Genomic DNA, 27287 nt, shown 5'->3' on the forward strand with positions numbered 1-27287 from the left:
AAAATACTTGGATCTTACTGATTAAAAAAGTGATTATTATTTTCTTGCAATTTTTTTCTGTGCATCTTTCCACAGCTCCTATGACTGTCTTCTCGATGACCCTTTTGAACATGATTGGCCCAAGCTTCCTGAGCTGCCAGGCATCAATTATTCCATGGATGAACAGTGCCGCTTTGATTTTGGTGTTGGCTATAAAATGTGCACAGCGGTATGTCCAGGGCAGTCATTGTGAAGACAAACATTCATTCAGCAAGTTGGTGTTTGGCCTTATGTAATAATTGGTTGGACTCGATGATCTTGAGGTCTCTTCCAACCTAGAAATTCTGTGATTCTGTGTAATAGCTGCAAAATATGCATTTTCTCACAGTTGAAGAGCAGTTAATGTAGTAGTTTAAACAGATATACAAGGAGGAGAGAGAGATTTATGGGTGAAACCCAATCATCTGAGTCATTTGGTTTAATGGTCAGGTGGACAGCAGCACAGTCAACAAGACACAGACTTGTGGCACGAAGCCTGTGATCCCGAGGAAGAAGGGAAAAAAAAATCATCTTCCTCCCACTTTTGAGGCCTCCTCCTTCCCTCTTCTTACCAGTTCAGGACCAGGGGATGCAGGGAATAAGCACTACCATTCCCCTTGTGAAGATACTTTACTTACTGATAGCTGTGGTAGATTGACTGAGTGGATTGAACCCTTATCCAAAACGTATCAGTTACCTAATTTTGAGTTTCATCTCATACATGTTCTCTATTTCAGTTCCGAACGTTTGACCCATGCAAGCAGTTGTGGTGCAGCCATCCAGATAACCCGTACTTCTGTAAGACTAAGAAAGGGCCTCCACTCGATGGGACAGAATGTGCCCCTGGGAAAGTGAGTACTGTATTTTTGCTGTGTTTGTATTAAAAGAAACAAAATCAACTTCATTCATTCGGGTTGAAGGGAAAATAGGAAATAGGCCAGCATCCCCTGGGTGGAGCCAGAGGAATGGAAAAGCAGGAGCTGTGCTTTCCCACTGTGGTGTTCTGTGAACTGTTCAAATTTGGTTGTAATACAGACTAAATCTTGGAGGTTGAGGACACTGAGCCCTTAGTTCAGGTGTAGCCCACTCCCATCCTCTACTGTGGCCTTTTAGTTAAGTTTTTGTTTGTTTGTGGGTTGTTTGTTTTTTTTTTTTTTTTCTGATTCTTCTCCCATCTGCAAAGTGCCCATAAAGCACCATTAAGAATCCCTGGCAGCAGATGATGCTGTCACTGTAGGACAGGAGTATTTAATCCCAAACTCTTCTTAGCGCTTGTGGTCCAGACATCCTGTGGCTAAATGTTTGTGTAGACTTAGGATTAGTTTTTATTTTTGCCTTTTAATATCCCCATTAGTGAATGTCCTGCTGCTAATTCATTTTTAATTATACAATTATACTCAAGCAAATGTTTGTTTAACAAATTCCACGTAAAACAGAGCCACTTATACTATCTGGATATGCCCTAGCCAGCAGCAAAAAAATACCCTGCCCAGTGACTCTGTTCCAGCTTATTTGCATGAGTGTTTTATTTGACCAGTATGAGGAAAAAAAAAAATTAAATTAAAAAACTACTAATCCTCATCAAGAACTTCATCCTGTGATACAATAGTGAGAACATGAGAATTCCTTCAAAAAGATGGTAGCAACTAAGACTCAAACGAAGCAAAGAATTATTTAAATCAAGTGGAAAGAGTATAACATGTTTTGTGCATCTGCCAGTGAAAGGATACAGGCTCAGGTGTGGCAGTGCTGCTTATTGAGGAGGGGGATCAGGCACTGCAGGGCCCAGAGTACAGAGACCCCCAGGAAAGTCTCTGTTTGCCATCTGTTTTCTGAGACATCCCTTCTTAGCCCCATGAGCTCACCTCTGCAGACTTTTAACTTTACTGTGATTATACGTTTGGTTTGGTTTCTGTTTTCCTTGCCCAATTTCTCTCAGTGGTGCTATAAAGGTCACTGCATGTGGAAGAATGCTAACCAGCTGAAGCAGGATGGCAACTGGGGACCCTGGACAAAATTCGGATCCTGTTCACGAACCTGTGGAACTGGAGTTCGTTTCCGAACACGCCAGTGCAACAATCCAATGTAGGTCTTCTGCCTTGATGGTAGTTACAGTGACTGGTAATCATTTTAGGTGTTGGCTGAAATGGCATTTATGTTTTGGGATGGAGTCTGCCAAAATTCACATTCTGTTCAAGCCCCTTGAAACACGGCTTTTTGCAGGGAGCCAGGATCATTTTTGGAGAATTCAAGGATTTCCAGAGGAAAGCCTGTGGAAAACCATCCCATGAAGGATTTAGCTGATGTGTAAGAGAAAGCCTGTGGAAAACCATCCCATGAAGGATTTAGCTGATGTGTAAGAGTGAAGAGAACATAGTGTGCAAGCTCAGCAAGCTACAGGATAAAGTATTAGATGATCCCTAATTGTAAATCAAAAATTGGCAGGATATATGTGCACATGCATTGCTACTGCATTTCAGCACATGCCTTTGGGATGTTTGGGCAAACATGGAGGTTACATTAGAAGTGTATATCTGTGCAGTGTAACTGCTCTGTTTCCATTTCTGTCAGTTCACGCTGCCTTTTTAAAAATTGTTACTTACAATCGAGTGTGAATTTCACTTTAAGGTAGAAGGAAAAAAAAAAAAGGAAGTAATGTTCAGAGGGTTTTAGAATCTCTTGAATGTTTTTTCCTCACAGGCCAATTAATGGAGGTGAAGATTGTGCTGGTGTCAATTTTGAGTTTCAACTCTGCAATACAGAAGAGTGTCCAAAGCACTTTGAGGACTTCAGAGCGCAGCAATGTCAGCAACGCAACTCCCACTTTGAGTATCAGAACAGCAAACACCACTGGCTGCCATACGAACACCCTGACTGTAAGTTCTGTTTTTTGTGTTTATTACAAGTCAATCCTCAAATCTTGCAGAGCGTGTGGCAGTCTCGTTCCAGTCACCATGCAGAGACTGGAAATAACTGGGGTATGAGCGAGCGTAGCTGAGACTAAAAAGCGGGGAAAAAAGAATGGCCCAGAAAGAAATTTTTGAAACTTCTGTACTTTCTCCAACCCTAGCCCAGGTAGCTTCCCCTAACTTTCATCCTCTTCCTAGTGAGAACACAGTGTGAAAGCTGAGGCTTGCAGCTGCTGGAATAGTTGATGGGTGCTCATTTAATGCCCATGACTGTTGGGGCCAAGTGTAGAAAGCTGTGCTCAGGTCCTGAAAGACTCTTCCTGCCCTCTCTCCCATGCAGCTGTTTGTCTGTTTGAGTGCAAAACATGAATGCTACCACTACTAGTAATTTGCACCAGAAGTATTATTTTGTTCTAATGGCACTACTAGAGAAGTTCTTTCGTAGTATTTTCCCACTCTTGTATGGGTCCAGCAGCCAGAGCCTGATTCTTCACTCCTAACTCTAATTGAACCCAGTAACTACGTTGAGTAATGAGGACAGCTCAAGCACAAAGTTTCTTAGCTCACTGGAAGGTGTTTCAGAGCTGCTTTAAGTTGCTGACATTTTTTCCTCAGGTATCTCCAGAGAAACCCTTTATATGCTTGTCCAGGGAGTCAGATTCAGATAGCGACATTCAGCTGGTATCTTCCAAAAAGGCTAAAGAAAGTTAAAAGACCCATACCCTCTGTTCTTTTCATATGATATCATTTCCTAAATTCAGCCCTGTTCCCAATAAGATCAAAGTGAAAGCTACATGCGGAGTATTGGAGAATGCAATTCTAGGAGCCTCTTTGGAAGGGAACTGATTTCTTCGAGAATATCTCAAAGCGATAGGCCCATAGTTCAGAGAAAAGCAACTTGGTGTTTGTTTGTTTTTCCCCACATCTGTCTGTTTAAGGTCCTTTCTGTCTTATTCTCTGTCTGCCTTTAGTGGGATGTTTTTCTGAAGCTCATCTGGGTTTCTGTTAATTTATGCAGTTACTTCTGTTTCTCTGCTATGCAGCTAATAAGAGATGCCACCTGTACTGCCAATCCAAAGAAACAGGAGATGTTGCTTATATGAAACAGCTGGCACATGATGGGACTCGCTGTTCCTATAAAGATCCCTACAGCATTTGTGTTCGTGGAGAATGTGTGGTGAGTGGCACCTTCCCAACACTCTGAATTTGAACTGTGCTGTTACCTAACAACTCTGTTTAGCAGCAATCAGAACTCTGTAAATAGTGCAGAGATAGACTTTGCAGATGTTTTGAAATTAAATATTTGCAGCATCACATTCCTCATTATTACTTGAAATATAAATTAAATTAGAGCAATGGCATGAATCTGTTCCATGGAAATACTCCACTTTTCTTCAACTAATGGTTTCATTTGCCTCATTTACACTTAGTTTCCTGTCTGAAAAGATTTTTTTTTCCATCTTTCCCATCTTTCCTAGTCTTGACATAGAGTGGATATAACATGACAATCAATTCTTGTTCTTCACCTAGGAAACCATCATGCAGCACAAGGCTTTCAAGTAATTTGTGTTTAAATAAAATAGATCAGTGTTAGGTGGCGATTTCCTGAGTGCATTGATATTGAGATTGCTCCCTCTATAACAAAAACTTACAGCCTACAATAAAGCCATGTCTCTTTTTGCTCTTCTTTCTGCAGAAGGTGGGTTGTGACAAGGAAATTGGCTCCAATAAGGCTGAAGATAAGTGTGGTGTCTGTGGCGGAGATAACTCCCATTGCCGAACTGTGAAAGGAACCTTTACCCGCACTCCCAAAAAGCTTGGTAGGAACAGCATTTTCTTGCCTATAAATTTAGTTCTTTTAAACTTTTAAAACACTGGAATGTTTCTGTCTTTTGAAGGACTAATTAGAAGAAAGTTTGAAAGTCTGGTGTATCCAGAAACACTCACCAGGCAGAACATGTTTAGTTCTTTGTAAATGCTGAAGCCCAAACAGACAATGTTTGTGTTAAGTGGGGATACACCGAGTTCTGCCAAACAAAAATGAACTATTCTTCTTAACAGTGAAATTCAGAAGAAATCGAGGTACTTTACTTGATGCTAAGTGTAACATACTTTGTATGTAGGATGACTAGAGGAAATACTTTTTTTCCCTTTGAAGCTTTTCACAAGTTTTTATTCTCAAACCTAAACTCAAGTTTTAAGAACTTGTTTGCATACAAACATGTAGATCCTCATATCAAATTAGTCATCACAAATTACAGACTTTTAGTCAAATAAACAAATGAAAAATAAATTCAACTTAATTCTGAACCAAATATAAAAATATTTTGGAAGAAACCCTCATTTCTGTCATCTTTTGAGTTGTATAACTGACATCCAGTGAAACATATAAAAGCATTCTGTCAGCTCTGAACTAAGAATGTGCTGGTTAAAATGCTCAGACTAGACTGGAGTACATTGCAGCACATCTCATCAATAATTATTTAAGATCTCCTTAGACTTCCTCAGAAATTTATATTTAGTCAGTTATTTGTTAAGCCAGGGCAGCATTATCTTGTATATTTTGCTGAGAATATTTTGCATTTCAGGACTTTACTATTACTGCTTTTATTTCAGTCTAGGGAAGCTACTCAGGGATATGAGTATGTATGACTTGGTGCTATTTCAGTAATACCTGTTTGATAGAACTAAGTGCTTTATGACAGAGTGGTGAAAGGCTTATGGACAGATAGTGTGAATATCTTCTTTAACAGTTCAGAGGCTGGTAACTGCTGCCATGAAGAGAGCTTTGCTGCAGCATTGGTAACTAATTTTGGACAGTAAGTGAGCAAACAAACTAAACTTGGACAAAGACAAGTTATTGTGTGAATGGAAATAAAATATATGAAATATTCTGCAGAAAATACTTATTAATTATTACAAACCAACAGGAAAAGGTTACTGATTGTAATTATCAGAGCCAGTAGAGAACCTTCCTGAAAGGGATGACAGGGGGCTTTATGGATTAGACACAGAATAATATAAGAATTACTCAAACTTAAGACTATAAGTTGAACCTTATGTATAAACCTGTGTATTTCTTGAGTTGGGAGTTACTATGCTTTTCTGAAAAACAAAACAAAACAAAACACCTCCTGTAATCAGCAGAAATAAGTGCTCTGCCTTCTAAGTGTGTTTCTAATCTTTTTCACTAAGAAGAATGGTTGTACTTTGGGGGGCAGAGGGAATATTCGTGTCACAACTTTGGATCCAGTCCAGGAAGAGCTTTCTCTAATGAGTCTGGTTTCTATTTTCTATAGCAGTGGTTTGCAGCTCACAGCTTGCAGTCAGTGTACCTCGCCTGTGGTTTGGCTTACTGCCTGGGAGATAACAGGGCAAATGAGAGGCCAGCAGAGGGCAAAATCTGCTATTGACCTCATCATGCTCTGTCTCAGCATTTTTGCCTGGGGGCCCTTAGTAATACTGCATTGTCTTATGGAGTGATAGTGTGTGACTGGATGTTTTCACAATGTTCTCAGTGCCTGGAAAGCACTACAATTCAAAGTGACGGACAGTGCTAGGATATGGTTCAGGAAAGACTGCTGTTGATCAGCCACTTCCAAATGTTAATGAAAGTGATGAAAGTATTTGTGAAATGTTTATTGTTTTATGGTAACTGTGGCAATCTAGTCATTAAAAGGACTAATTGACCTCTTCCAACAGGAAAACATTTAAGCAAGAGGTGCCAAAAAGAATTCAAGTTTCTGGAAAATGAAATCTGCAAGTATCCAACTTAAAATCACCTACCTGAATTTTCACTGGTCTAATTTTCATTGACTATTAAAATTTGCTAGATGTGTCTAAAACTGCTTTAAATGCCTTTGAACACAGAACGTAAGTTCTACTTTGTATTTTTTAAGACCATCTGGCTGACAATGTAGTCAATGAAATAACAGGACTTGGCTCCCATAACACTAATTACAGACGTTCTATTTAAGGGAAGACAAGAGGAGCATTTACATTGCCCAAAGGAGCTCGCAATATTTCCCTTTCTGAAACAAAGGAGTCTAAAAATACTCTGGGTAAGTTTCATGTGCTTGCAGAAAGAGCGACATCCATGGCAACTCGAGAGTTCTTGCTATAGTTCTCATCTTCATCTAGATGTTGATAGATAACACAAAATCAGGCAAAAGTTTTGTTTCATATGCTCAAAAAATGGTCAATAAAAAGGTCAGCAAATGCTGCTTTTGCATTCACTCATCAGCCAAGACCATGATTTTACACACTCATAGTTCTTCATTTTCTTTGCTTTGATTATCCAAGCAGCTGTACTATGTCAGACGCATGGCTAACTACACATTTATTGGTTAGTCTTAGAATCCTTCAGATGAAACAGTTACTTAAATGCTAAATCTTCTGTTTGCAATGCACAAATACTACAAGTCTAGTCACATCTACACTGCTTTGGTAACAGGAAAATGGATTGTGGAGTACAAATCAGAGGAAAAACTTATTCAGCTCTTTAAAAATGGATCCAAGAAGATTTATCATAATTAAATATGCAGGTGTTATAGGGAAAATAGAGGAATATGAAAATGCAATGAACTCAAGAGTTTCACATCCTTACATCCAATTAATTATACATTCACTTAGCTACATGTGTAGCTCTTCTTTAAAACTTTAAATAGAAGTGCCTGTTGACAGGTTCTGAAGACAGATTTTAGTCTTCCTAAATTACCATAGTATGTGCTTAATATCACACTAATTACTTGTGGTTTGGACTGATAAATAATTAAAACTGAAAATAGGAATTATTGTCTTTGGGAACTGTTTTTTACTCTTAGCTATAGAGAGTTGAGTTCAGCCCTTTCACCTCAGCAGTAATACTTGAATTGATTCATTTTGCATTTCACAGTTGTCAATAATGAACTTCCACATAGACAAGACCTTCCTTAAGTGTAGCAACAATACACTCTGTAGTACATCCAACTTTCTTCAGAGTCATTGATGTCTCAGAAGTAAATAGACACACTTAAGACATAAACATGTAACAGTACAGTAAGTAAATTCAAATCTAACAGTCTGGCTGATGGGTGATCTGGAAAAAAAAATAATCAGGAAGACTTGTTTTTTTCCTTTGTATGCTCACAAACATAGGAAACATATTTTTGCCTGAATTGTTAATCATTATGGCCTATAGGAGTGCAGCTAATCAAGTGATAAATAGATTTGTAACTGGTTTCTCTTTTCTCCCTGAAAGAGGAAAAGCACAAGGAAGTCTTGCCAAACATGTTACAAAACTATTTGATCAGTTTCTCTGTGGCACTGCTTCTCAGTTGATGGATGCCCTCTTCTGCAAGTAGAAGCTGGATGATGTAGAGCGCTCCTAACCATGGCTATTACTTTTTATTTTCTCCTCTTCTTTCTCCATTGACTACTACACATGCCAAAGGGTACCTTAAGATGTTTGATATCCCTCCTGGTGCTCGACATGTGTTTATCCAAGAAGACGAGGCTTCTCCTCACTTTCTTGGTAAGTGTTTCTCTCCTCAGGTTTGGCTTTGAGGCATGATGAGAAGCATGGGGCAGTCATGCAAGAACCTGAGAAATGAGATAACCAAATTAAAGTGTTTAGGGTAAATATGTGCATTCAGAATTGCATGTTAAGGACTGAGTTCAACAGCATAAGCTTAGCAATCAAATTTAATTCTCATCTGAATTCTTCAAAATGTTAAACTGATCCCAATTTGCATGCTTACTAATAAAAGACTGTCATCACTCAAATTTAAACTGGCGCTGCCAGAGTAAAAAAAATTCTGTTTTGTGAATGAAATTCACTATCTTCAATTATTCTTATTCGCTGCAGATTGTAAGCAACAGCATTTTTAATGGAAAGAAAAACTGGAGAACTTGTCATATAATTGCAGTCCCTTTCATTTGAGATTTTTCTTATGTAAGAAATACCATATTGTTGTTAATCAGCTTGTGTCTTGCTACTTACCACTTTCTAATGCTTAAGGGATTTTTAGCGTACACTAGAGGGGTGAGATCATCCATTGTTTCTAACATACATTTAGTCAGCTCTTTTTGTGCTAGGGCACTGTCTGAATTTGAAACTATTAAGGCAAAGTTAAGTCAGTTACTAAAAAAAAAAAAAAAAGGATTAAAAAAGAAAAAGAAGAGACAGTAGTTTTGGCTGTGCTGATGTCAGAGGCTTTTGAAGTCCAAGATCTTCATGTGGACCAAACATGTCCTGCTAATACCTTTCAGGGGATAGCTTTGATTTGGCAGTAAGTAGTTTCATCACACTTCCAACTAGGTACTGCAGAGCTCCTGCATTTTGATTAATCATAGGAACATGTGAGATTTCTGCATATATTTTATCATGTTCTATGGTGATCTGCAAAATTAGCACAAAAGAAAAAATTAGAGCCCACCTCTCAGATTTCTGATGTAATGGTTTGTCATCAGAGCACAATAATGACCTGCGCACTACATGACTTCCAAGGTGTGTTGCAGGAACCCAAAACCAGTAAGTTTCCCAGGGGTTCAAATGCCTCAGCTCTTTGCTTACAGATTTTAGCATCTGGTACTTAAATACATATGCAAAAGACAGTGAAATACAGAAAAAAGCTGTCATTTTTATAACCTGAGGAATATAAGAAATGCACTTAGAGTCTCCTGAGGTGTGTATTCCCAATGATGCTGGTTTGGTCTTATGCAAATGTGGAGGAAGGGAAACTCTGAAGATTTGACCCGAGTTTCTTGCTACTACCCGTGCTTCCTGGGAACTAAACCAATATGGAAAATGTGCATATTATTACACAGGAAGAAGTTTTTCAGTCCATCTCTAGCTCTGTATCTGTATCTAATTCATATGGATAAGGAGGTCTAAAATTGAATCAAACATGCAAATGTGTCTATCATCAGAGTGGAATTTGGAGGCTAAATGAGATGGTCTTGGAGGGCCTTTTTCTGAGAATGCATCTATAGCATTTCCTAGTGTTTCTTTGTTTGTTTTTTGTAAAAAGCTTTCTGTAATATCTCCGATCAAGTTTCACATAAGCCACTACGATTGCAGACGCTATGATGGAAGGCACGACTGCCACTCTTTTCAATCCTTTCAGCAATTAAGAACCAGGCTACAGGACACTATATTCTGAATGGGAAAGGGGAGGAAGCCAGATCCCGATCTTTCATCGACCTGGGCGTGGAGTGGGAATACAACATAGAAGATGACATAGAAACTCTTCACACTGATGGGCCTTTGCATGATGCAGTGGTTGTGCTGGTAGGTTGTTTGTCAAGCAGTGGGAATGTGGTAGTTTTGTCTTTTGTAAAAGTGCACAGTCAGCACGGAGATTGTGCTGAGACAAACTTTGCTGTGTTAACGCCTGTCAGAAAGACATATGCTGAGGAGACAGCTGGCAAGCTGAAATCCTTTCCTCACTAGCATTTACCCTCCCATGTAAACTGCTGCCTGTTCATGCAGTGGTAAAGTATCAGTCACAAGCCAAATATTGTGGTCTCTGACTTCAATGGGACACTTTCAGTGGACAAAAAAAGTCTTAGTACGTCAAACAGTATTTGAGACCAACCCTGGTCTCCTGCCAAGTAGATGACTGGGCCACTGCATCATTTCATCCTGGATGATGGTGTCCTACTTGGCCAGCCTAGAAAGCTAGCTTAGAAAGGCATCTCATTTTAAACAGCTCTCTGTTGATTTTACTATTGTTAGTTCTAACTGTGAAGATAAAAGAAGACTTTTTTTTTTTTTTTTTTTTTCCAATTAGCTAACCAGCAGTTTCCATGTGTCCTTAAAAGGCCATAGTTTCTTTACACTACAGAATAAATAATGGCTCTGGTTTTCTACCACTGTTTGCATTTGATTATTAATAGATCATTCCTCGGGAGAATGACACAAGATCTAGCCTGACTTATAAATACATCATTCACGAGGATTCAGTGCCAACTATCAACAGCAACAACGTCCTACAGGAGGAAATAGATACTTTTGAGTGGGCATTAAAGAGTTGGTCGCAGTGCTCCAAACCCTGTGGTGGAGGTAAACAGATGATGTAGCACATTGTAGTAATAAATGACAAATTACCAAAAGTAGAAGAGTAGAAGGTGGGGGAAGTGAATGCTTTAAAAATCTTGGGCTTCCTTTTTAAAAACAGCTTGTTATTTGGGGTGGCCAAGCTTAAAATATCTTAAGTGTCTGATTATTCAAAAGTGTAATGCTTCAGCCTAGAAAGAAAAGTCCTTTCTAGGTGTTTAAATGCAGCACCCAAGGCCTCTTTGGATGTACAAACCCAGCCATTTATGCTACTGAGTGTTCACTTTACTTATGGAATGAACACTACTCCTATACAAATAATGGGGAATGTAAATTTCTAAGTAACTTTAAGACTTTTGTACAGCAAATGAGTGGGTGATGTCATCCAGCAGCAAGAACACTAAAATAAGATTTGGGACATGGATTTATTCCCTTGTTAGTCAGTGACCTGCCACTTGACAATAAGGAGGTAATTTCTACCGTCTCTTTGCCAAAATCTGTATGTACAATGCAGAGGTTAAACTAAAGGGTCTTAACAGTCCCTTGAAAACCTACCCTAGTGCCATGTTTTAAACAACATCCACAGAGCACTCTGCAACAATGTAGTGCTTGAAAACTGAACAAACTGTGAGCATGTTTAAATACCTTGTAAATATGTCATGTAAAACCATTTAATAGAACATAAGACTTATATTTAAATCAAAAAAATCTAACAAGAACCTGTTTTTCCTGACTTCTCTGAAATATGTTCCAGGGTTCCAGTATACCAAATACGGGTGCCGCAGGAAAAGTGATAACAAAATGGTTCATCGCAGCTTCTGTGAAGCCAGTAAAAAGCCAAAGCCCATTCGTAGAATGTGCAATCTTCAGGAATGCACACAGCCTCTGTAAGTGTGTCTTAGAGATAAGATACAAACGATTGCCTTCTGTGGTAGGTGTGGAAAACAACCCATGTTAGATTTGGGATGCTATCCGATAGCTATCTAGATTGGAGTTCCTGTGTTCTGGATGTCTTTTTCTGTCTGTGTAAGACTGGTTACTGATCTGAGTGGTTTCACCACCAAAAAAAATTGCACGCTAAGGGCTGCCTGAGCTGGCAGCAGTTTGGATAATGGGTAAAAGTTCTGATGGCATCTTGTTCTTTTTACACCCCAGGTGGTCAGCAGATGAGTGGGAATACTGCACAAAAACCTGTGGGAATTCAGGCTACCAGATCCGTACTGTGCGTTGCATTCAACCCCTCCATGATGGCACAAATCGCTCTGTCCACTTCAAGTACTGCAGTGGAGATCGCCCTGAGAGTCGCAGGCCATGCAACCGTGTACCGTGCCCTGCACAGTGGAAGGCTGGACCCTGGTCTGAGGTAGGTGAGCAGCAGTCATGAGCAAATACCATACCTCCGCTAACACCTCGTGCCTCCAATGTCAGAGCTGGGCCTGGGGTGAAAGCTCCTGACTGCACGTCGTCAGAATTCTCCAAGACATGAAATTTGGCAGCAGATAATGCCATCCTAGAAACCAACATGGAAAACATCCACAATATTAGATATACAATCCTGCAAAACAAATATTGAAATTGTGTTTTTCTCCACCTTTCCAACTTTGTATTTCCCTAACTCTGAGGACAGCTTTATAGATAGGTTTTTTTGTTTGTTTGTTTTACCAACTTGGACTGTGGTAGAATCTCAAAGTTTCTGCAACTGTCAGTACTGTTGTGATGTCTTTGGAACAAACAACTGAACTTTACAGCTAACTCAGCAGGTACCGAGTTAGAATTCCATGCCCTTTGTGTTCTCTTTCTATTATACTGTCAAGATCAGGAATTGGTTATAAGAAGACGAAGTAGAAAAATTCATAATATGCTCTAATAATAAATTTAACATTACAGAAAGGAAGAACTGCAGAAAATACCATCCTCTTTCTTTGCTTATTTTTCCATTATGCCACCCTTCACTAAAGCCTGCTTTCAAAACAAACTACTGGAATGTATAGCCTAATGTAAAAGACACCCTTGGGCTATTTTATACACATTAACTATTGCACGTTGCTGTGAAATATCCTGAATTGTCTTGTGTCTGTCTCATAGTGTTCTGTGACTTGTGGGGAGGGCACTGAGACCCGGCAGATCATATGCCGTGCTGGTGACCATTGTGATGGAGAAAAGCCAGAATCAGTGAGGACTTGTAAACTCGCTCCCTGTAATGGTAAGCAAACAACTTAATATGACTGCATCAGATGAGGGTAACAGTCCCTGTCTCAGGGCAGCATGTCAGGGCATAGCAATGTTCTGGGATAGAGATGGTTAAGACTTTTCATACTCATTAAATTCCAATGAAAAATACTAGACCTGTATTTAATCCTACCTAAAGCTTTAGTTTTACTTGGTGAACTTTCTATGTACAGGTTTCGAAGACAAGGCAGAGCCCATGCTTATAATGACATAGTGTACACACCAAGCTTGTACTGTGCCATATTTTAAAGACCCTACACTGTCAGGCGACAACCACACAACACCATTCACTTCTTGTATTCTAAACAATGCATCATTCACTCGAGATTGCCCTGCTCTGTTCCAGCTAGAGGCACCCTGTTGTCCAGACTATTACTGATACCTTAACTCCAGGGGTTTGGTGTTTCTCACACACCAGGGTTGTTCTCTCTTGTAAACATGCTGAAATAAGGGCATTTAGATATGTTAGCCTAAGTTGCATTTGCAAAAATTGGGCCAAAGGTGAAGGTCAATCCAAAGAAGACCCTGCTTGACCTTTAGATCACAGGAAGAGTTTTACAACCCTGCCAATTGAAAGGAAATGAAAATATAATACAATTTATTTGGTTTTTTCAATCTCTCGTGATAGTCCTAATCCTCTGACCCCTGGCTGGTAGAAAAAAATTCTTTAGTAATTAGTATTTAGTAATTTAGTAATTCTTCAGAGTAAGAGTTCTTAGAACATGCAGTATGCTCTCCCACAGATTGAATCTAACTGCTTGCCACAAGTCTGGTAAAAGTTTCTACTTTCCTCTTTTTCTCTTCTGCTATTGCTAGTGAAGGAACTCAGGAGAAAACAATTCTCAGAGCGATGAACTGTTAAGAAATGGTGGGTCCACTAGGTGGGAGCAAATCACTATCTGTGACTTTAGAAACAAATTTCATTAAGGACTTGTTATTCACTGGTGATAGAAACATTTCCAAAACTAAAATAAATAAGCGTTACATCTTCAAAAAACTATTCAGGTAAATTTGATCTTGTGCTTTAAGCATTAGCTTAAAGAATTTGTTCTTTAAATATCACCTGGGATTTTCTGTAACAGACTGTTAAATTCCAGCCATTCAAAATTAAGTATCACGCAGTCTTTTTTCTCCATGTGAGTATTATGTTCTCCCACAGCAATACTCAGTGCCACTGACCTGCAACACCTAGGATCCACTAATATGGAATGTAAGCAATAGATGGTCTTGTACAGACCCTCTACAAATTGCAGTTGAATCGCCTTGGTTAATACTTATTTTATTATTATTTTTTTGGATACTTAATATGGACCCCATCTCACACGCCCTGGTGAATGAAGGATTTTTGTGGTCACATGTAGGCACTGAGGGTGCTTAACAGGGTTCTGAAGCCCTAGGTCCATTTTCTCAAGAGAGAGGACATAGCACACATTGCAATAGCTGTTAAAAAAAAGAAGTAATGGCCAGGGAAATGCAATGATCTACCTGGCCTTGCTGCAGCAAACCTACAGCACAATGTGGGCTTTATGAAAATGCTGCTAACTACAAGGGCACAAACAGCTGCATCCAGCCAAGTCCTTCATCCTTTTGAAAAAACCACAGGGGCCCTGCATATTTTGTTCCTCAGCCAGACTCTCCTCTTTGAGCACAAACCTCTCTACCTCGCTCAGGGATTAGGGCCATAACTTTTACCAAGCACTGGGATTTTCAACCTCTGCACTAAGTAGCTGCCAGTATTCTTTCAGACCAAGTAGTCTATCTTTTTTGCCACACTCTTCTGATGTGGTTTCTACCACACTCTATGTTTTGGGGGAATGCAGCTAATATATAAATAGTGTTCTGTAACATTTATGTAGATAAACCCTTTATGTAATGTGTGGTAGACCTTTATTTTTAAGTCTGTATAGCCTGGATTATTATTTTGATTTTCAGGGCTTTAGACTTAGCAAAACATTAGTCTGTATTATGTGTTTTTGGCCAGTGATTTACCGTATAAATGCACAGTTGCTGAGAATTTCATCTTAATGGAGCTGGGATGGACATTTTTCATAGCTGGAGTGATTCGTTTTATGTTATGTTAAAGCTTTTCTTTTTCATTTCATGAAAAAACATGTCTGTATACAGAAGAGTCACCAGCTCTTCCTCAGTGGAGCTGAGTTTTGTAGTGTAGAAAAATGAGGACACCTCCCATAGATATTTCACTTACTCTTCTTAACTCTCTGTGACTAGAAGGAAGAAGGAGGCAAGATTTTACTCTTCAGGTCCTTAGCAATAATCTGAGCAGCAGTCATGTTTCTGTGGCTGTGCAAATGTTACCATCAAATTTCCTTTTTATCTGTCCCAAATTAAAAAACTGATCCCTTGGTACTGACATGAACTGATGAGCTTCATGTAAGAACTCTGTATGAGGAAGCCCTACTTTGCCAGATGTGATATGGCATGCATGCAGAAGTACCCACCTCCTGTTTTAAATTTTAGAACCTGAATACCAACTTCCAGCTCAAAGCAAGATTTCTCAATGGGATGCTGTCAGCAAACATCCCATTGGATGTACAGTCAAGGTGATGCCTTTTTTAAGAGATATGTCAAATCTAGAATCTAATGTGAAAAATTTGAGTTAATTTAAATTCTATTCTAGTAATTTCATCTTCTAAAAATTCCCTAGGGAGCCGATACACTTTCTTGTGTCTTCTACTCTTAGTTACTGTGAAGCAAGTAACAAATTGTGAAAAGATTTTTTTACCATGAACATCAGCAGAAGGATACAAGCACTTCAGTACTGAATAGGAAATGGTTGACTAGGTTGTGCAGAATTAACCTAAAAAATAATAATAATAAAAAAAAGGATTACGTGAGTATCTAGCTCCAAGATTGTACTAACGGAACCTACTGAAAGTAGATAAGTACAAAACCAAATCTTTGCACTACCGTGTGAGTCACAAAATCTAAACCATTGCAAACCAATACCAGAAAAAATAGCCATGAGAGAACAGGACTAAATAAGATGCATTTATGGAATGGCAAAAATACTTTTTGATTTGTTTGTCATTTTAGGTCATAATGTTTGCTTTCACTTATATATTGATATAAATCACAGTGTGTTAATAAGGTGACTGCCATAATTTTCCAGATAAGGTGCTTTCATTTCCATGAAGGCATAATTATTACTTTACATATGATGCAAAGATTTGTGTTTCAATATTAGTTTTTCTAGTTTAGATGAATTATGAATACAGCCCTTGAATTTCCCATGCTAATTCCTGCTGAAAATAGTCTTATAGTGCCTCCATGGACTACATACGTTCCCAGGCAAAGCTGCAGATTTAATGCTAGGTTTGTCAAGAACCAATAAACACCCATCCAAGGAAGCACATCAGGACTAGGAGCAAGGAAAAAAATTGTATTACGTGCTGAAGTCATATAATTTGCTATTTATAAACAACATCCCGCGAGCCCACTGATGTGTGTAATTTTACTGAATTCAGTGGAATTAAGCTGATTTACACTGATTGAGGGGTTGGGCTACAGTTAATATTTTAAAATAGGAAAACTCGGTTGCCTAACGTACTGTTGACATGTGGTGAGACAGCATCTGTACACCAGTGAGAAAATATCACAGGACAGAAAGCTAATTTAATTTCAGAGCTTAATAAGTGGCAAAACATGGCATCTGTTGCTCGTTAAAATGTTGACTACATAATTGCTAACTATGAATTGAGGACTAGACATGGAACAGATACTCTCAATCATTGGGGTTAGCTTTTGGCCTTTTACATTATAATTTTGCATGCTTCTATTTTAAGTAAAATCCATCAATACTATTTCAAGTAAACTGTGATATCTTAGGAAAATTCTGTTAATGGGAATGTTTTGCTGGTCTCTTCCGAAAGTATTTGAATAGTTACTGGATGCACTGAGCAACTCACTTGTCCTCAGTGCTGGTTTTCTGTCCTGTGACGTATTACACATTTCTATGTTCCTGGCCTGCTTCTGAACTGCTGCTAGAGCCTCAGCACCAGATTTAGGTACTGGTACAACAGGTTAGGAACATAAAATTTGTAAATTTAAAAGACCGGGTACAGATGTGCTCTTAGCTAAATATAAAAGCCTTATTTTTCCTTTTTCATATTATTGCAATGACCACTGCATTTCTATGTGTCAAATACAAATATCCAGCAAACGCTCAAAGGAACATTGACATTTTTGAGACCCTCCAGTACATCTTTGACTTCTTTAAGATCTTTAAGATCTGACTGAAAGGAATGCCACGCACAACTTGAAGGCATCCGAACTATCTGTTAAGAGCTTTCCATCGGTTCTCTAGTTATGTTTAGGTCACTGAAAAACTAATAAATGTATCTAACACTTTATTTTAAGAGATTATATAAAAGGCATCTCCAAGAGTTACTGCTTGGGATTTATTTAAGGGAAATTTTAATTGTTTTAAATGTTGTTGATATGCAATGTCCTTAGGCTAGAAGGGAAGGTGATTTGGGCAGGGTAGAATGACAACTAGTGGGGTATTTGGGAGTTACTAGGTTATCATTGGAAATTGCTGTCTGTGGCTCTCCAGAAATAGAGCATGACTTTCCTCTCCTCATGACTGGTGTGCGCAGAATCCAGCATTTTCAGAGTGAACAATGATTTTTTGTTGTTGTTGTTGTTCCCAGCTAGGCCTCTTTGAAGGGGATGGGGTTGGTGAGTTCTTTGATGGATGAAGCATCTCAGACTAGCCCATCATTTTGGAAACATGGGCAGAACTTTATCAATGCCCATCTAAATTCCATCCAGGCACTCTTTGGTGCTGGGTTTGTAATCAGTATTGGATTTGTTTTGCAGATGAACCCTGTATGGGAGACAAATCTATCTTCTGTCAGATGGAAGTGCTTGCACGGTACTGTTCCATCCCTGGCTACAACAAGCTCTGCTGTGAGTCCTGCAGCAAGCGCAGCAGCACCCTCCCACCTCCATTCCTTACCGAGGCTGCTGAGACTGAAGAGGAAGCACTGTTTGATCACAGTGACCTGCCTAGGGCTTTGGTGATGCCAACGCCGTCAGTGCCCCGCTACGCAGAGCTCCTGCCTGGGCGAAGTTCTCTGGGCAGGCTTCGCTTTGCAGAAGAGGACACAGATGCACGCGTCTCCCCATCAAACACTAAGACTAAAGGTGCTGAGTTTCCGCGATGGAGACTTCCTGAGGCAAGCAAGACTTCTAGGCTGTTTGCTTTGCTACACCAGCCACCTGCCAACAGCAGCAGTCTTGGCCCTCGTAACACCCTTGCTTTGGCAGCAGCAGTTCCTGTGGTGCCACTTAATAACACCATGGTGGGTGCTCCTTCTTCACTGAGAACCTCACGGAAGGGTGAGAAGCAGGTTGAAAAGAGATGGCCTTCGAGGTCCTCCACTGTGGAAAGATGAACGTGAATGCCACGTGGAGGATAGTAGCAGAAAGAGGCTTTGTTTGGCTTTGTGTTTCAGTTCTTTACTTCTGGACACTATGGTGCATGCTGCTTTCCACGAGCAGGACGCTGCAGATCATCAACTCATTTCCTTGTAAATACAAAGAACGAGAAGTGCTGGTTCACTTTCTAGTCGCTCCCATCCTCCTCCCATCCTGCGTCATCTGGGTAGCGTGAATGTGTTGGAGGAAAGCACCAAAGAATATTCCTAACAGTGAGCAAAAGTTGCTGAGGGCATCGGTCAAGTTCTAGTACAGGGAAAGCGGCCCTGATGTCAGCACTCACCTCATTATTTTTGTTTTTAAACACATATAGAAAACGCCCCACTACAAGAGGTACCAAACGTTTACACTATACAAAATACTTTTGCAATGGAACAACTGAATCCATAAGACTTGTTTTGCTAATTTATCTATATAAATGGATATTGTATGAGCAAATTTGCAGCTGTTGTGTAAATACTGTATATTGCAGAAAATCAGTATTATTTTTAAGAGTTTTGTGCTGTCAGACAACTGTTTACCTATGTTACATTCTGGACAATTGCTAGGTGCCTGCCATTGAGTACTGCCTTATTTACATTCCATAAGTTGATTTTTTTAAGCAGCATTGTCATAAAAGGAGGAGTTCCATTTTCGTATGAATTACATCTACTGAAACTAGGAAAGAGTTTGGTTTTTATTAATGTCAACAATGTGATGCTTTCTTTTGAAATAGGGGGAAAAAAAGTGTAATCCTCAAGGTACGAGTCTACTTATTGCCACCTGCCCATTAAAAGTAGATTTAGAAATTTTAGTGTAATTCTAGTCACAGGTTGGAAAAACAATTGTATGTGCCTGTGAAATGAACCCTGATACCCATGGCCCATGCTAAGCAGGCACTGCTTCAGTTTAGGAGTAGCAGTGCTGTCCCTTTGGTCTCCTTTTGCCTACAAGGTCAGACCAGTGTAGGAAACCATGTATATACTGTAAGTACTGTAATATTCACAAGTCAAAAATGAGTTGTGTTTTCCAAACGATCCGGTTGTTTTTTATGAAGCTGAAAAAGCATCACAGTGGTAGAATAGGCACTAATAAGAAATAGCTGTGGCAAGACTTAAAATAGATTTTTTTTTGCCTACTGGAAGCATTGATTTAAAGGTGAGAGAGATATTTATTTTTCAGCATGGTTCACCTCAAAATCTCCACAACCACAATGCATCTGACTGCAATAATGTACTAGTAATTTATGTCAATAACCATCTTGTTCACAGTCCACCCAATCACACTCTCTCCTGTGTGTTGCTGTAAAGTACTTGTATATAGGATTGAGAACTAAAGATATTTATTAAAAGTTGAATTCTTGATAGTATTTTATGTACTAAATATTTACACTAAGGGCAGTTGACTATTCTTTTTGCCAAGATAAAATAGAGAGATGTAACTAGATACCTGTACATGCTATGTCATATGGATAGAACAGAAATTTAAGCTAACTAAACTACTGTAGAGAAATTGTTGATCTTATTCTTTAAAAAAAAAAAAAGTCTTATGACATTTTATTTTTTTTTTGTTACAGGCATCTTTAATTTCTAAATAGGCTATGAAAAATTCATGTGCAATTTTTGGCTCCCCATAAAAGGTCCTCATGATTGACCCATTTATAAGGACAGTGATTGTGAACCTCTAACATCCTATAAAATAGTAGGACTCCAAAGGCTAAATTCTGGAAAGAAACTTCTGTAGTGATTATGCAGAATCACTATGATGAAGTAAAGATGAAAACTGTTGCCAGAAGACTTCTAAGGTAAATGAAACTTTTAAGTAGATGAATCCTGTTCAGGGGAGTATAGGGTCGCCATGCAAGACGCATCTTGCATTGTGATGTGCATAATCTAACCCACTAAAGTATTGACCCAACACCTCTAAAGAATTGCTGCTACCTTTCTGCAAGACTTTTGAAGGTCAAAGAAATTAGTATTAAATAGATTGTTCAGACAATCCCTGAGCCTCAAACAGACAAATAGGGTGTGTTTTATTCCTTGGAAATTTCCCAAATGTTAATTCTTTCTCTGTCTTTATCTTCTACATATATACAATGTGGGTGTAGATAATCCTTGTACCTTTTTGCTTTCTTTTCTACCAAGCTAATTTCACTTTCATTAAAGTGTACACTACTGATCCTGTTTGTTGTATTGGGGAGCACGTAGCAATAAAATCTTTAACATAACAAATCTTTCTTTGGTTTGCTTCATATGGGAGGATCTTTTTTTTTTTTTCATTATCTTGCCTTTTGCAAAATGAAGGAACACTTACATCCCAAAGCTTCACTCCCTTGAAAATTAAAAATTGAAAAAGATTTACAATTTTGATTTTTAAAAATATGTCCTGTTTTTACCATTGCGGAGGAATAAGCAGGGAAATTGGGGGAAAGGAAGGAGTGAATGTTCTGTGATCCAGTCTTCCTGGTACGTGTGTATATGTCCGGACAGCAGCTCCAACTCTTTTCTCAGGAACATATAACATGTTGGGCTTTGCTTTATGAGGAATGGTATCTAAGAGATTCTGCATCTGCTGAACAGGAGGCATCTGCTCTCCTCTCCTTTAGCTAGAAATGTTTTCTGAGTAGATGAGAGGACTTCAGCAGCCAGCCACTGAAGACTTAAAAAACAAAACAAAACAAAAACCTCACCCATGTTATTTTAGTACAGGTGCACGTTCTAGCCTTCTGGTCCATCTGTCTTTAAGTAGTTTTGATACCATATATCTGCAAGAATGCATTGCTGTTTCTCACTTGACAACTAGAACTTCTAGAATAAAACTAGTTTGATAAGGGAGATCTTCATCTCTACATAGAGACCAGAGAAACTGGCTTCTTAAGCCACTTGTTTTCATAACCTAATTGCTCTCCACAACTTCCTGAGAAGGTGAAGCAGAGAGGGAGGTGCTCTTCTCCCTGCTAACTGATAATAGGATGCACAGGAATGGCACAAAGCTGCACCAGAGGAGGTTCAGACTGGATATTAGGACAAATTTCTTTACCACGAACATGGTCAAACACTAGAATAGACTTCCCAGAGAGGTGGTTGATGCCCCAAGCCTATAAGTGCTTTAATTTTTTTTTTTAATTATAATGCTTTAATTTTTCGTTAGCCCTGAAGTGGTCAGGCAGCTGGATTTGATCTTTGTAGGTCCCTTTCAGCTGAATTAGTCCGGTCTTGTCTATGACTTCCAAGTTGCTTTGATTTTTCTTGCATTTTAGTTAAAGGAATTTGCTAGTAATGCGCACTAGATAAAGTCATAGAATCATAGAATATCCCGAGTTGGAAGGGACCCATAAGGATCGAGTCCAACTCCTGGTACTCCACGGGTCTACCCAAAAGTTTAGACCGTGTGACTAAGTGCACAGTCCAATCACTTTTTAAAGTCAGTCAGGCTTGGTGCAGTGACTACTTCACTGGGGAGCCTGTTGCAGTGTGCGACCACCCTCTCAGTAAAGAACCTCTTCCTGATGTCCAGCTTAAACTTCCCCTGCCTCAGCTTAACACCATTCCCGTGGGTTCTATCACTGGTGTTTACAGACAATAGGTCACCTGCCTCCCCACTCCCCCTCATGAGGAAGTTGTAGACCGCGATGAGGTCCCCCCCTCAGCCTCTTCTCCAGGCTGAACGGGCCCAGTGCCCTCAGCCACTCCTCATACCTCTTCCCCTCTAGGTCCTTCAATGTCTTTGTTGCCCTCCTCTGGACACTCTCCAACAGTTTAATGTCCTTTGTGTACTGTGATGCCCAGAACTGCACACAGTACTGAGTAAATTTGCTTTGAAAAAAAAAAGGGGGGGGGGGGAGGTGGACTGCATTTTATTCTTGTCCCATTTTTTTCAGCCCACACAGATGCTGTGCATTTCACTGAGAGATGCATCAATTAGTCCAGGGTGGGGTGGGGGGGCTTCTCAGGCTTTTCCACAAACTGTTTCCTTGGGAGTCGAGCCAAAAACCTATACACCAGTGATGCTTACAGCACACGGAGTTGCTCACAATTTTAAAAGAATTTGGCTGGCCTCATGCTGAGCCAAATTTCAAACCAGGGTGTACAGGTTACAAAGGGGTCACCAGGAGCCACACACCAGAACACAGGACAGAAGTGGAGATACAATGCCTGGGGTACTGTCAAAGAAGAGGCAGGCAATACTTCAGAAAGAGTAGAAGCCTTTTCTGTTTGACACCTGGTATTCATTTCACAGATGTACCTTTTCTGTGGGGTTCAATGCAGGATATTTCAGTCTTATTTTACCCTTGCTTCACATTGTAAGTAAAAGGAGAAACACCTTTGAAATCAGAGGGGTGATCAATCTGTGTACACACACACAAAGGAAGAAAAGTGACTTACTCTGTGGGGAAGTCTCAGCTCATTTCAGGATGATTGCTTTGCATTGAATGTTCAGATTACATATGGTTGAGATAAGGATGATTACACAGATGCTCCTGAAATCAAATTCTCATTGCTTACTTAAGTAAACGATATACAGTTGGGGTGTTTCACATTACTTGGGTCCTGTACCCAAACAGCAAGTCTTCTACACTATGATTGCCCTCAGCAGGATACAAGAGGAACTCTCACATTCTTGCACCAATCCCAAATTACTTTACCAGCTCTGCAGAGTTTAAGGCAAGTAATACACAGAGCTTCCTATGCTCAGTTTGTCCCAAGCCACTGCCAGATTGCGAGGCCCCAGACAAGAGCACCTCTAGGAGACACTTAGGACTCTTTACACAAAAACTCAAAGACAGCTCAACTCTAAGACTCAACCTCAAGCCACAAGTTGAAGCTGTCCTCCTTTTATTTCCTCAGAAACCTAGTGCCTAGGAACAGGCACTAGGAACATCTTCGTTCTGGCTGTAGTCAAAAAGGAAAGCTTCAAGATAGGCCTTCTCAAAGATTTGTTCTTCTTTAAAGAACAACTCTATGAGCAAAAAAAGCATCAGGTGGTTTGTTCCCTGATGGTCTTTCCGCTCCATGTGTTGTGTCCTCACAACCTGTTACAAAATTTCTGTTACTTACAATTAACAAAACTGAACATGCAGAACTGAGTTCTCATTGCACAGTTGCTTTATACCGTGTACTCCACAGATTTTACCTCAGTGCAAGTGGCTCAAGGTATTTCAGTGCCCACTGTGGAAGTTCATGCTTCTTTTCTGAGGAAAAGCAATTGCCTTCACCATGTCTTTCTCTGGCAGTTATATTTGACATACTTTCAGGTTCCTGTGACTCGGGAAAAGGTACTACTAAAAATCACTGACAACAGGAGAGGAAATTTCTTTAAAATCAGAGTGCTTTCTGAGTCAAAGTAAACACATTTTGAAAGTCCTGAGCAGCTTGCTTAATCTCCCCTGCCATTCAGAATATATTAAACACTTTCAAATGTTTCCAAAGACTCTTGATGCACTTAGGAAGGGGAACAAGTCATTAGCAAGGAGAAACTAAAAGCAATGCTATTAAAAGTAAACTTTCAGATACATATATGCAGCTCACTCAGGCCTCTGCAGTCACAGGCACATAAAGGATTTTCGGACGTGAAATGAAAAGCACGTTTAAGGCCAAAAATGGATGTACAGGAGCCTTAGCCTTTCCTTTTTGGGTGCTACAAAATGCCTTTTACAGCTCTGGCTATCTCCTGACCTCTTCTTGAGACCTTCCTCCAGCCTGTCCTCCTGAGGACACACACCCTCATCTCATCCTCTACACATTCCATTTCTGCTGAGCTCCGTGGAGTGTTCAGATGCGTTCACCCCCTCATATTGCCCCATGCAGGCAGCCAGCGAGCTGGACACACAAATAAGCTATGATGTTGTACAATAAGTGCCCAAGAACATAATAAATATTCTTCCTCTCCAAGATCTATGCACTGGGGGATAGAACAGAGAGGCACTACGAGGCTGTGATCTCCCTGAGGATGAAGCAGCAAGAATCAAGCAGAGGATCTGACATTGTGAGGGATGATGTGCCAGCCCTCATTGGGAAAGGGAAGTTCATAGTGGGTGCGAAATTGAATGTGGCATCGACCAAACTGGAACACAAAAGAAGAAAGGTGAATAATAACAGGTCTGCTGCTGGCTGCTTTCTCCTTTGAATCAATTCCATGAACTCTGGCACGCTCCTGTCACACAGTGCCACATTTGAACTCCATCTGCAAAGAGGTACAGCAAATTCCTGTTCTGGGACAAGCTGACTTGCTTAAATGATCTAGGAGAGAACAGGACTGGTGACTGAGCAGTCGGTTTCGATCAATTTAGAGGATTTCTCCAGAATACAAATCAGCACATTTCCTTTTCATGGGGACTGCTCTGTGACTGGCGTGCCACAAACTAGTGGAAAAATGTACTGAGGCATTACTCGTTCAGATCTGTGACACTTCAAAAGACCACGATTCCCACTTGCCAGGCTGCTGGATCACATGTCCTCTGCAGTTTGTGGTTAGCCTGTCCTTGTGAGGTGCTTATTCCCCTTGGCTACATGTATGAAGGGTCAATACCTTTACATTTGCCTTTGCATCATTCCCTCAAAGCAGAAATAATAAGGTATTATAATATATAACAATAAGATAATAATACTATCTTATAATAATATAATAATAATAATACATAATAATAAGAACTGTTAGATCTTACCTGCTGATGTGGCACTGTGGGTTGGTTTGTAAGGAAGGCATGGTACATGCAGGTGAAAACAACTATGAAATCAACATGTAATTACTGCAGCCTGTGATACTGGAAGGAGGTTCCCTTTCAAATGCTACAATAAAATACTATTGCTCTGCACTGTGTGCCTGTAACCTCACTAACATGTTTAGTTGTCATACAAGTATTGAGATATTGCTTACAGACTGTCCATTACTTTTAAAGACATATATTAACTTTCATAAAGCACCCAAATCACACTTAAAAGAACAAGAACTGAAAATCTTCCTAATATCGTGAAGACACTGAGGAAAGAATCCCAGTTTGTCTTTCTGGAGAAATGGTTTCAAAAAGAACTGGCACTATCGTTACTGGGGGTGACTGCTCCTAAATGTGTAGAATAACCCTTCTGATATAAATTCTACCTGAAAGCCTTGTCAGCATTTGATGATCAGTCACGATGAGCACAGGAGCACAGACCGTGCCTGCAGGGACATTGGATGTTGGAACTACGAATGAGGATAATCCTTCACTCTTTAAAGACAACATGCTTTCTGGATGTTCACCTGGGGGAAAAAAATAAGGTAAGATGTCAGTATTTAGCTTTGAAATTACATTTTGGAAGTACACCCACCAGAGACAAGTCCTACATTTGTGTTTGTTTTGAATTTTGCTAGGGCTGCTCAGAAAAATGAGCAGGAGAAGCTGGAAACGTTTTCAGCTGAAAGTCTGAAGAGATGAATTAGCTCAGCCTGCCTTGTATTTCTAACCCCAGGTCCCTCCATCTCTCCAGGTAGGATTCTGTTTTTTCCCCCAAAGAACATTTCAATTTTGTAAGACTTTTCTGAGAGAGAAATCACATCCTGTACCTGAATCAGAATGAACTGTGGTGTGATTAAGTCAATTACAATTAAAGTAGCAGCAGCAGATTAAAGAGGCACGAGTTCTCTTTCAGGTTGAGGTGTGTCTCAGCTCCTGAAGGAAGGAAGTGTTTCATAGTGTGCCTCCAATGGACGCCTCGCACTGCACAGTTTCAACTGAAAAAGGCTCAAAATGGCGGCTTAGCCCCCACAGCTCTCAGCCTTTGCGGCAGGCTCACAGGGCTGCTGTGGGGGCTTGGAGATAGAGACTAAGCTCTACGTTTTTGGGGTTCAGATCCAGGCTATTTTGCTGCTTTGGAGGCTCAGAAACAGACCAAGTCCTGTGGTTTGGGGGCTTCAAAACTGGTTAATTTAGGGGCTTGAAATGGAAATTTAAGTCGCACTTGTTTCTGAAGGACTCGAAACCAGGCTCTATCAACCACCGCTGGCACTCAAAATGGAGACAAAAATTGTGTAGTTTCCAACCTTTGCAAAAGGCTCAGTGGAAGCTCAAAACCAAAAACTAAGTCCTACATTTTTGGGTACTCAGAACCAGGCTCATTGGGCCACTGTTGGGACTCAAAATGGAGGTTCCATCACACATCCTTTATAACAGGCTCATAGTGGGGGATGGGAGGGTGGGGTGGCGGGTGTGGCCTTGAAAAAAGTGACTAAGTCCTCCTATCCTGGGACTCAGAACTAGGCTCATTTGGCCAGTTTTGAGGCTCAGAAATGAAGACTAAGTCCGATATGTTGGAGGCTTCAAACCAGACTCACTTGGTGGTTCAAAATGGAGACTAAGTCATGCATTCTGCAGCCTTTATAATAGGCTCAGAGAGCTGCTGCAGGGGACTTAAAAAAAAAAAAAAAAAAAAAAAAAAAAGACTAAGTCCTACTTCTTGGGGGCTCAGAAATGGAGACTAAGTCCTATTTGTTGGGAGCTTCAAAACAGGATCATTTGTTGGCTCAAAGTGGAGACCAGTTGTGCAACCTTCAGCCTTTGTAACAGGCTCAATGGGAACTTGAAAATGAAAACTAAATGCTACATTTTGGGGACTCAGAACCAGGCTCATTTGGCCTGTTTTGGGGATCAAATTTGAAAACTAAGTACTGTCTTTTAG

General features: G+C 39.9%; 1 protein-coding gene and 1 long non-coding RNA gene across 11 annotated transcripts in view; one reads left to right on the plus strand and one right to left on the minus strand.

Moving 5' to 3' along the window:
* Positions 1 to 20864, plus strand: part of ADAMTS3 (ADAM metallopeptidase with thrombospondin type 1 motif 3) — a 158338-nt gene extending 137474 nt beyond the window's left edge. For all 9 annotated transcript variants that reach the window (XM_072037577.1, XM_072037576.1, XM_027457034.3 and 6 more), the window contains 13 exons: positions 76 to 208; positions 756 to 869; positions 1958 to 2103; positions 2719 to 2894; positions 3971 to 4104; positions 4624 to 4747; positions 8359 to 8439; positions 10034 to 10197; positions 10806 to 10971; positions 11720 to 11852; positions 12121 to 12328; positions 13051 to 13168; positions 18034 to 20864. In XM_072037577.1, coding sequence (XP_071893678.1) covers positions 76 to 208; positions 756 to 869; positions 1958 to 2103; positions 2719 to 2894; positions 3971 to 4104; positions 4624 to 4747; positions 8359 to 8439; positions 10034 to 10197; positions 10806 to 10971; positions 11720 to 11852; positions 12121 to 12328; positions 13051 to 13168; positions 18034 to 18611 — 2275 coding nt within the window. In that variant the 3' untranslated portion in view covers positions 18612 to 20864. The remainder of the gene's footprint in view (positions 1 to 75; positions 209 to 755; positions 870 to 1957; positions 2104 to 2718; positions 2895 to 3970; positions 4105 to 4623; positions 4748 to 8358; positions 8440 to 10033; positions 10198 to 10805; positions 10972 to 11719; positions 11853 to 12120; positions 12329 to 13050; positions 13169 to 18033) is intronic.
* LOC106014928 (uncharacterized) lies at positions 5924 to 26314 on the minus strand. Of its 2 annotated transcripts, XR_011809185.1 has the most exons (5): positions 26176 to 26314; positions 25732 to 25872; positions 15938 to 16012; positions 12363 to 12475; positions 5924 to 8507 (listed from the first exon to the last, which is right to left on the minus strand). It is a non-coding gene; the product is annotated as an uncharacterized lncRNA (long non-coding RNA). The 2 variants fall into 2 exon arrangements; XR_001186598.5 differs by lacking the exons at positions 25732 to 25872; positions 26176 to 26314 and adding an exon at positions 25298 to 25394.
* Positions 26315 to 27287: the final 973 nt, after the last annotated feature.

This window comes from Anas platyrhynchos, chromosome 4 (assembly GCF_047663525.1).
Source record: "Anas platyrhynchos isolate ZD024472 breed Pekin duck chromosome 4, IASCAAS_PekinDuck_T2T, whole genome shotgun sequence".
Taxonomy (NCBI): Eukaryota; Metazoa; Chordata; class Aves; order Anseriformes; family Anatidae; genus Anas; species Anas platyrhynchos.